This window comes from Miniopterus natalensis, chromosome 4 (genome assembly GCF_054644295.1).
Source record: "Miniopterus natalensis isolate mMinNat1 chromosome 4, mMinNat1.hap1, whole genome shotgun sequence".
Classification (NCBI taxonomy): domain Eukaryota; kingdom Metazoa; phylum Chordata; class Mammalia; order Chiroptera; family Miniopteridae; genus Miniopterus; species Miniopterus natalensis.
The window spans coordinates 68,410,068-68,421,438 of record NC_142084.1 but is presented as its reverse complement, the minus strand read 5'-3'; the positions used below and the strand labels follow the sequence as shown (position 1 = coordinate 68,421,438).

General features: G+C 41.4%; 1 protein-coding gene across 1 annotated transcript; it reads right to left on the bottom strand.

The window, feature by feature from the left end:
- Positions 1 to 228: 228 nt before the first annotated feature.
- Positions 229 to 1,182, bottom strand: LOC107533213 (olfactory receptor 7A10-like). Its single transcript, XM_016207808.2, has one exon. It carries the CDS (start codon positions 1,180 to 1,182, stop codon positions 229 to 231), a length of 954 nt encoding a protein of 317 aa, XP_016063294.2.
- Positions 1,183 to 11,371: the final 10,189 nt, after the last annotated feature.

Genomic DNA, 11,371 nt, shown 5'->3' with positions numbered 1-11,371 from the left:
CAATTGCAGGTTCCATCCCTGGCCCTGGTTGGGGTGGGGTGCATGTGGGAGGCAACCGATCCATGTGTCTCTCATATTGATGTTTCTCTCTCTCTATCTCTTCCACTCTCTCTGAAAAGCAATGAAAGAATATCCTCCTGGGAGGATTAAATTAAAGAAAAGATTGGATTAGTTTGTGTTAGAACTTCTGGTTCTGAGGCTTTGTACTCTGTATTCATGGGAACTTCTTCAGACAAGTACGGTTGATCCTTGAAAAGCTTCCCTGCCAAGGAATCTCTTCAGGGCCCTCTTTATGTCTTTGTTCCTGAGACTGTAGATGAAGGGGTTCAGCATGGGTGTGACCACCGTGTACATCACCGAGGCTGCTGCACTTGCATGGGAGCTGTTGGTAGCAGCAGAGCTGAGGTAAACTCCTAGGCTTGTACCATAAAATAAGGACACAACCGAGAGGTGAGACACACAGGTAGAAAATGCTTTATACTTCCCCTGAGCTGATGGGATTCCACAGATGAAGGAAATTATCTTAGAGTAAGAGTAAAGGATCCCAGCAAAGGGACCACCACCCAGCAGCCCAGCTGAAAAATACATTATTATGTTGTTAAGAAAGGTGTCAGAACAGGCAAGTTGGACCACCTGATTGAGTTCACAGAAAAAGTGGGAGATTTCCAAGTCTGAGCAGAAGAGCAGACCCAACACCATCAAGCTTTCTAACAAGGAATTCAGGAAACTCATGATCCAGGAAACTAGAACCAGCAGTCCACAGAGCCGGGGGTTCATGATGACCGTGTAGTGCAGGGGGTGGCAGATGGCCACATACCTGTCATAGGCCATCACGGTCAGGATAAAGTCATCCAATGCCACAAAGAGTATGAAAAAATACATCTGGGTGACGCAGCCTGCGTAGGTGATGGCTCTGCTCCGCGTCTGGATGTTCACCAGCATCTTCGGGACGGTGGTGGAGGTGAGGCAGATGTCCACCAAGGACAGGTTGGACAGGAAGAAGTACATGGGCGTGTGGAGGCGGGAGTCGGAGCCGACGGCCAGCACGAGGAGCAGGTTTCCCAGCACGGCCACCAGGTACATGGAGAGGAACAGCCCGAAGACGAGGGGCTGCAGTTCCAGGGCCTGTGAAAGCCCCAGGAGAAGAAATTCTGAAATCTGTGTACCGTTGCCTCGTTCCATGTGTTGCAGTTAACTACCAAGAAAAAGAAAGAAAAAACGAATAACTAATTTTCATATTAGCAAGCATTGGTAACTGAGAATAAATGGCACATTTCTATTTTAGAATCAGGGAAGTCATTTGCATATTGGGTGTATGATCTGGTTCCCATTAAGGCATCTCTATTGCCATTTCCCAGTAGAATTTCCTTCTCTACCGTCAACCTGTTGATGGTATATTGCTGTTTTATTGAGGATGTCTTTCAGTATTTGAGGAATATATATTGATTCTAGACCATGTTCCAGGCACTGTTCAGAGTATAGGTACTTCAAAACAAAGTCTACAAACTAATGATGGAGAAAGACTATAATTAAATAAAAATAATAATATACATATCCAATGGTGCAGATGCTATAAAGAAAAGTAAATCACATTAAATGGAGAGAGTGGATAGAGGGTGTTCTGTTTTATAGAGTTTAGCCAGGACTTGCCATCAGGCCCAACTTTAACAGACACCTCAAAGAAGAATGAGCAGGAGCCTGAAGTGGAAGTATTTCCCAGGCAGAAAGAACAGCCAGTGCAAAGGCCCTGAGGAAGTTGGTTGTTGTAGAAAATCAAGTCTCAGGAGTTTCAAGATGCCAGCGGAGAAGGTGGATTATTTTTGCACCTCTTCTCAGAACAAACTGGAAATAAAACTAAATTGTGAAACATACACCCTGAATTACTAACTGAAGAGTAGCTGAAGAGGAGACTTAAACAAGGAAGTGCAGAAGCCACCTTGACACTTGCGGGAAGGTGTGGCTGCCAGAGGGGCTGACACCCCTCCCCCAGGGCAGCCCAAGTTTGAGGAGGGACATCTCCGCTGTGTGTGTGGGGACGTGTTTCCCCTGAGAGAAGTGAGGTCGGGACCCCAGGCTGGGCTCTCCAGGTCGGAGAACCAGAGCCAGGAACATCCGCCCATGCCCACGTAGTAGCGCCCAGTAGTGAAAGGCTGCAGGGCTTCTCTCCACTAGGGAGAGACCAGACAAAGTCACATTTTTTATTTTAAAGGGTCGGAGCACCGGATTTTCATTTGCAGCCACTCACCCTGGGCTTTGGCAGAGGGAGGGAGGTGCTGACTGGAGTCACCTGAGGAGAGCCTGGGGTGGGTGGCAAGTGGGAGAGCAGCTGCTGGGATACCTGTGCTCAGTCACCCTCCCTGATACCGCAGCAGCCATTTTTCCTGAGTGGTGCAAGCTCCTTCCAGCAGCAGCAACCTGGGAAAAAGCGATTACCACCCCTTCTGGGACACAGCTCACCCCACCCCCTGGAATCCCACTGTCCCACCCTGCACCTGGACCCCTGCTGAGAAGGCAGCAGCAGAAGTGGAACCCACAGGTCTGGGCAGGCTCGGGGGCATCGGTGACTGGCTTTTGAGCAGGGCCATTCCCCCAGCTTTCCTGGGAACCTGACTGGCAGACACTTTCCGCTCATGGGAGAGCTGATAGGAACGCCTGACTTCGGCAGACCCCACCAGCTTGCCTGAGAGTGTACCCGCCTGCTAAGGTAAGGGAAATGTTCCAGGACAGACTCAGACCAGTGGCTCTGGGGTAGGGGGACATCCCCACCATCTTCCCTGAAGTCTGAACCACACCTCCTCTTCACAGGAGATACCATCTTTCCAATTTCACCAAAAGCCCTTTGAGAAACAGCCTTTGTACTCACTAAGTCCGGCAGCCAGCAGGCAGGTGGAGGCAGGCAAAGGTGCATCCCAAGGTGCTTTGGGATGTTTGCTGACCCGCCCCGGGCCTCATGCTGCTATAAAGGCAGCCTTGGAGCCGAGCTTGGTTTCTCCCGTGCACAGCCAAGAGCAATGAGGCAGCCCCAAACTGCGGATCACTTCTAGCTTTGCGCAGGTTGCTGAGAGCCAAACGCGGACAGCTTCTGACATCAGCCAGTACCAATGTAACTCTGGGAGGCCTGAGGCCATCAACACACAAAGCAGACAGCCTCAGACAACATAAGACCGGGATCCAAAGGGAGATCCCAGCAGGCACTAAACTCCGCCGAGATGAACTCCACTGTGCTCTGTGTTCTTTTTTATTTTATTATTTTCTTTTTTGTTGCTTTATTATTTCATTTCAATCTTTTTTCTTTCACATATCTTATTTTTCTCCTTACTTTTTTATTCTATTTTTCTTTCTCCTTTTTCCTTTTCTTAATTTTTTCTCTCTTCTTTTTTACCATTTTTCTTTTCCTATTCTTAATTCTTGTTTTTCTCTCTCCTTATTTCCTTTAATATTTTTTTCTTCCACTTATTTTCTTCTTCTTTTTTCTTCTTTTACTACTCTTGTTCTCTTTTCTCTTTTCCAATGCATTCTTGTGTTGTGATTACTTTTGTTGTTGTTGGGTTCTATTGCATGTTTTTGTTTTGTTTTGTTCAGTCAGCACCTAAACAATAGCTCACACATGTGGTTAGGCTTGAGCTTCACAGTCAGCCAGTCTGAGGGGAGATCCCACCCAAGAATAGCACAACCATAATCAAGACCCAATTACAACAGGAGAGCCCAAATCACCCACACAAGGGACATTCCCAGAGCTTCCAGTTCAGGAGATCAAGGGACTGTACCACTGGGTCCACAGGACACTTCCTACAGAGGGCCACTCCACAAAGTGTGGGAGTCATAGCAGTTCTATCTAACACATCAAAACCAACACAAAGAGACAGTTAAAACGGGGAGAAAAAGAAATAACCCCCAAATGAAAGAAAAGGAGAGATCTCCAGAAAAAAGCTCAATAAACTGGAGGCAAGTAATTTATCAGGCATAGAGTTCAAAGTAATAGTTAAAAGGGTGCTTAGAGAACTTAATGAGAACTACAAGGAAGGTAATGGGAACTACAAAAAACTTAGTGGGAACTACATCAGCATGAAAAAGGACATAGGAACCTTAAATAAGAACTACTCAGAAAGGAAGAATACCATAACCGACATCAAGAATACACTGGAAGGAATTAAAAGTAGGCTGGATGAAGCAGGGTAACAAAAAGAAAAAAAATGAGCATAGTTTAAAGGAACTTGGTACAACATGAAAGGTAACAATAATGACAGAAAACTTCTTTAACCTAGTGAAGGAAAAAGTCACACAAGTTCAGAGAGAGTAGTCCTAATCAAGATGAACTCAAATTGACCCATACCACGACACCTCATAATTGAAGGGGCAAAGATTCAAGACAAAGAATCTTAAAGGCAGCAAGAGAGGAACAGTAAGTTACCTACAAGGGAGTTCCCATAGGCTGTCAGCTGCTTTTCTACAGAAATACTTTAGGCCAGAAGAGATTGGCCTGAAGTATTCAAAATAATAAAAAGGAAGAACCTGAAACCGAGACTACACTATCCTTCAAGGCTCTCATTCAAAATTGAAGGTGAAATAAGGATCTTCCCAGGCAAAAAAGGGCTAAAGGAGTTCAATACCACCAAACCAGCATTGCCAGAAATGTTACAGGGGCTGCTTTAAGAAAAAGAAGAAATGGAGAGAGAGGGGAACATAGGTACAAAATCATGGCAATAAATAAGTACCTGTCAATAACCACCTTAAATGTAAATGGATTAAAGGCTCCAATCAACAGACATAAGGTAGCTGAATGGATAAGAAAACATGGCTGATATACATGCTGCTTTCAAGAGGCCTACCTCAGAACAAAAAATTCACACAGACCAAAAGTGAAGGCATGGAAAAATATTCCATGCAAATGGAAATGAATAAAAAGCTGGGGTAGCAATACACATATCTGACAAAATAGACTTCAAAACAAAGGCCATAACAATAGACAAAAAGGTCACTACACAGTACTGAAGGGATCCATCCAATAAAAGGACATAACCATGGAAACATATATGCACCTTATACAGGAGAACATAAATGTATTAAAAAAACAACAAACACCTCTTGGGGCACTTTAAGAGAGACTTGCAGCAATATAGTCATAGTAGGGGCTTTAATACTACAGTATCATCACTGGATAAATCTTCCAGACAAAAAGTCAACAAGGAGATAGTGAGCTTAAGTGACAAATTGGATCAGATGGATTTAATTGATATTTCCAGGACATCTTATCCTAAAGCAACAGAATATACATTCTTCTCACATGCATATGGAGCATTCTCAAAGATAGACCACATGGTAGGACAGAAAATAAGTCTTAAAAAATTCAAGAAAATTGAAATCATATCAAGTATCTTCTCAGATAACAATGGCATGAAACTAGAAATTTCAGTGTTTTTAAACTAAATTAAAAACACAAATGGAAGCTAAATAGCATGTTATTAAATAATGAATGGGTTACCAAGGAGATCAAGGAGGAAATAAAAAAATTACGTCTAGCCGTAGTCAGTTTGACTCAGTGGTTAGAGCACAGGCCTGTAGACTGAAGGATCCCAGGTTCAATTCCAGCCAAAGGCACATACCTCGGCTGCAGGCTCAGTCCCAGTTGGGGCAAGTGCAGGAGGCAACCAATTGATGTGTCTTTTTCACATCAATGTTTCTCTCTCTTTCTTTCTCTATCCCATCCACTCTCTCTGAAAAGCAATGGAAAAAATATCCTCAGATGAGGATTAAAAAAAAATTACCTCTAAATTAATGAAAATTAACACACAACAGCCCTAAATTTATAGGACACAGCAAAAGCAGTCCTAAAAGAAAAGTTCGCAGCATTACAGGCCTACCTCAAGAAGCAAGAAAAATCTCAAATAAACAATCTAATCCTAAACCTAAAAGAACTAGAAAAAGAACAACAAGAAAAACCCAGAGAAAGCAGAACGAAGGAAATAATAAAGATATGAGTGAAAATGGATGACATAGAGTCTTAAAAAGCAATGCAAAAGATCAATGAAACCAAGTGTTGGTTCTGTGAGAAGATCAACAAGATTGATGAACCTGTAGCCATTCTCACAAAGAAGCAAAGAGAGAGGACCCAAATAAGTAAAATCAGAAATGAAAGAGGTGGCCTGTCCAGGTGTGGCTCAGCGGTTGAGTGTCGACCTGGGACCCAGGAGATCTGGGTTCGATACCAGGTCAGGGCACATGCCCGGGTTGGGGGCTGCAGCCAATCAATGACTCTCTCATCATTGATGTTTCTATCTCTCTCTCTCCCTCTCCTTTCCTGTCTCTGAAATCAATAAAGATATTAAAAAAAGAAAAAAAAGAAAGAAAAGAGGTGAAGTAAAATATGACATTACATAACTACAAAGGAGGGTAAAAAAAAAAAAATACTATGAACAACTATATGCCAACAAATTGGAGAACCCGGAAGAAACCGACAAATTCTTAGAAACATACAACCTTCCAAACCTGATTCAGGAAGAATCAGAAAACCTGAATAGACTGATAACAACTAATGAAATTGAAGCAGTAATAAAAAAACTCCCAGCAAACAAAAGTCCTGGACCCAATGGCACACAGGTGAATTTTACCAAACATTCAAAGGAGAAGTAACACTGATCCTCCTCAAACTATTCCAAAATATTCAAGAGGAGGGAAGACTTTCAACGTTTTTTATGAGACCAAAATTATCCTAATTCTAAAACCACATAGAGACACTATGAAGAAAAAAAATTACAGGCTAATATCCCTGGTAAACATAGATACTAAAATCCTCAACAAAATATTAGCAAGTTGGATCCAGCAGCACATTAACAAGATTATACACCATGACCATGTGGGATTTATTCTTGGGATGCAAGTCTGGTACAATATCTGCAAATCAATAAATGTGATACATCACATAAATAGAAATGAAAGATAAAAATCAAATGATCATATCAATAGATGCAGAACAAGCATTTGATAAAATCCAGCACCCATTTATGAGAAACACTCTCAGCAAAGTAGGAATACAGGGATTATACCTCAACATTATAAAGGCCATATATGACAAACCTACAGCTAGTATACTCAATGGGCAGAAACTAAAAGCATTTCCATCTAAAAACAGGAACAAGACAGGGATGTCTGCTTCCTCCACTCTTATTCAACATAGTACTGGAAGTCTTAGCCACAGCAATCAGACAAGAAGAAAACATAAAAGGCATCCAAATTGGAAAGGAGGAAGTAAAACTGTCATTATTCACAGATGACACATGATACTGTATGTAGAAAACCATAAAGACTCCACCAAAAGACTACTAGATCTAATAAATAAATTTGGCAAAGTAGCAGGATACAACATTAATATCCAGAAAATGGTAGCACTTTTGTATGCCAATGAAGAAAATCAGAAAGAGAAACTAAGAAAATAATCCCATTTACTATTGCAAGAAAAAAAATGAGATACCTAAGAATAAACTTCACAAAGGAGGTAAAAGACCTGTACTTGGAAAAGTATGGAACATTGAAGAAAGAAATAAAGGAAGATGCAAACAAGTGGAAGCATATACCATCTTCATGGATTGGAAGAATTAACATCATTAAAATGTGCATCTACCCAAAGCCATCTAAAGATTCAACACAATTCCTGTTAAGATACCAATGGCATATTTTACAGATCTAGAACAAATAGTCCACAAATTTATATGGAACCAAAAATGACCCCGAATAATGTCAGCAATCTTGAAAAAGAAAAACAAAGTTGGATGGATCACAATACCAGATATCAAACAATACTACAGAGCCACTGTAATCAAAACAGCCTGGCACTGGCACAAGAATGGGCATATAGATAAATGAAACAGAACAGAGAGCCCAGAAATCAATCCATGCCTCTCTGGTCAATTAATATTTGACAATGGAGGCAAGAGCATACAATGGAGCAAAAACAGTCTCTTTAATCAATGGTGTTGGGAAAATTGGACAGGTACATGCAAAAGAATGAAACCAACCCCCCAATTTACACCATACATAAGAGTAAACTCAAGATCTCACTTATATGTGGAATCTAAAGAACATAATAAACTGATGAACAAAATAGAATCAGTGACATATAAGCATAGGACAGACTGATGAATCTGAGGGAAGGTGGGTGTGGGTGGGTGTGGGGTTAAAATTAACCAAATAATTTATATGCATATATGCATAACTCATGGACACAGATAATTGTGCGGTGAAGGTCTGGGGTGGGGGGAGAAGGGGTCAATGGGGAGAAAAGGAGACATCTGTAATATTTTCAATAAAGATAAAATTTAAAAATAGGATAAAAGACTTCTTGTAAGTCACAAAACCTTAAAAATCCTAGAAGAAAACATAGGCAGTAAATTCTCAGACACTCATTGGAAAAATATTTTTTGCTGATATGTCTCTGAAGGCAAGGCAAACAGGAAATAATAAACAAATGGGAGTACATCAAACTAAGAAGTTTCTGAACAGCAAAGACACCATCAACAAAATGAAAAGGGAACTCACCATATGGGAGAACATATTCAGCAGTGATTCATCTGAGAAGGGGTTAATCTCCAAAACATATAAAGAACTTCTACAACTCAACACCAGGAAGACAAACGACCCGTTTAAAAATAGGCAAAGGACCTGAATAGACACTTCTCCAAAGAGGACAAACAGATATCCAACAGACATATGAAAAAGTGCTCAAGGTCCATGATCATCAGAAAGATGCAAATAAAAACTACGACGAGATATCACCTCACACCTGTCAGAACTGCTTCTGTCACTAAATCAACAAACAAGTGCTAGCAAAGCTGCAGAAAAAAAGGGAACACTAGTACACTGTTGGTGGGAATGCAGACTGGTGCAGCCACTGTGGAAATCAGCAGAAGTTTCCTCAAAAAGATAAAAATTGAACTGCTTTTTCATCCAGCAATTTTACTTCCAAGTATATATGCTAAGAATCCTGATATATCAATCAGAAAAAATATGTGCATCCCTATGTTCATAGTAGCATTATTTACAATAACCAAGATCTGGAAACAGCCCAAGTGCCCATCAGTAGATGAGTGGATAAAAAAAGCTGTGGGACATTTACACCAAGGAATACTACATGTCTGGAAAACAGAAGGAACTCTTACCCTTTGAGACAGCAGGAATATACCTGGAGATTATTATGAAAAGCGAAATAAACCAGCCAGAGAAAGATAAATATCATATGATCTCATTAATATGTGGAATCTAAGGGAAAAAATAAACAGGCAGACAATATAGAAGCAGAGGCATGGATACATGGAACAATCTGACAAATGTCAGAGGGCACGGGGGTGGCAGGTGAAGGAAGGGGAAGGGATTAGCTAAAGAACATACCTGCATAGCCACCAACGCAGACAATAGTGTGAGGAGGGCCAAGAAGCAGGGTGGGGGCTGGGTGGCCGTGGACAAAGGAGAAAAAGGAGGACATCTGCAATAGTGTCGAGAATAACATATTTAAATAAAATAAAATAAGGAAAACCAAGGCTCCAAATGAGCCAGTGTGTCAAGGGGATTGAGCAAGGCAGAGGAGGATGAGAGATGGGGTCAGAGAATTTTGGGAGATGAGGTGGCCTGTATGTGGCTGTTGAAACTTCAAGTCACAGAGGGTGCCTTCTGCACGTTATGCAGATCTTGCGCTTTATTAATCTGATTGTGAAAGCATCCCATGATTGAAAAGGATCACCTTCTTAGTACCTTCTGTTGATATTAGAGTCAACTTGGATTATATGAGACCAGGCACCCCTGCTCTGAGGACTGCTCTCAGTTCACTAGGCACACACACACCACAGCACACCATGGCCTCCTCATCAGTGTTATTTCCATGACCTTCTCCCTCCCTTCCAAACAATTTAGGCTGTGAGGAAACACAAGTCAAGCTGTTGGGGTCAAGTACCTCTTCCAAAAATAATTTAGAAATAGTACGTCGATATTCCCGTCATGAGCCTCCCACGGACAAATATACTTGGGGTTCCATATTGCTATGCCCATTTTCTGCCCTGTATTTAAAGAAACATAAACAATAGCTTAAATAAACACAGAGGGAGAGGCAGCAATAAAGTGGACCTGAGGAAGAAAAGAGATCTAATAAGCTCAGGGGGTCCCTGAGAGACAATGAGGAAGAAAAATCTTCTTTGGATTCTGGCAGCCTTCCAACCCTAATTATACCCCTTTGAAGGCAGGCAAAGGAACAGAGGAGAAAGAATAAATTTCTTCAAAAGACAAAGATACTTGAAATATAAGTGTGAAACAGCTTACAGATTGACTACCCCAAATGAAAACTGACCAAATAAAATAAACCAATAATTCACAAAAACAACACAGGTTGAATATTTTTAATACCAAGCTATACAAGTCTGGTTTCTCTTGTGCCTCTTGTATATAAAAAGCAATGGAGAGAATACAATATGACTCAGTGATAGATTTGAGCCCACACTATTAATAAACTCCCACGATTCCCCCCATATACATACATAAAATTACTCAATGACAATAAAGTTGATAGCAAAATCCCCAGTTCTTTGTTTAGAAGAATGCAATAAAAAACAGGAGTAAAAGCACTCTGGACACACTATACAAGTGCCATGACTTGTACAGACAATTTACAGGAGAGAAAACAAAGGAATAACTAACCCGCCAGAATATTCTGGTCACAGGCAATGAAGAATTTGCAAAGCTCAGCCACTTACCACAGCACTTTACACTTATCAAGGAAATTCCTTTTCATGTGAACTGAATACAGAGTGAAAGAAGACCCTGTGAAATGCATGTCTCATGAACTACTGCTGCAAGGTAATATTGGCAAGAAATAAACTGGATCTGTACTTTCTCATCAATATGGACCTGTGGTTGAATAGGCCCCGTGATAAAAGTAAAGAAGAACTGCCCTCACTTTCCTGGGCAGCCCTCCCTACCTACTACTCTATTGTCCTACTCCCTTTATTGCAAAACTCACTGTATATGTTCTGCTTTTACCTGAAAGACTTTATGCCTCCCATTGCCACCTCTAATTGGGCTTCCATCAGTTAATTGTCAACAGTTACCCATGTGTTGCTTAGTTCAGGGTTCACTTCTCCTATTAGCATCATAAATTAATCATTAATTCGTTAATCAGACAAGCAAACAACCAGAGGCTGATGGCTGTCAAGAGACCTCAGGTAAATGACTTGGCTTTGATGCTCTCTGGCCCTTTCCCGCAGTACCCGCTGGGCCGTTGGACTCACCTCATTGGGAACTGTGAGGGGAAGGCCTCGGTGTGAAATTCCAACCTCCTGGAAGGTTGATGATGGAGACTGAAGCTCTCTTGCCAGACAAGACAGCAGGGAGG

Bases quoted from the DNA above. Each gene is read 5' to 3' on its own strand.
- LOC107533213 (XM_016207808.2), bottom strand. From the start codon at position 1,182: ATGGAACGAGGCAACGGTACACAGATTTCAGAATTTCTTCTCCTGGGG.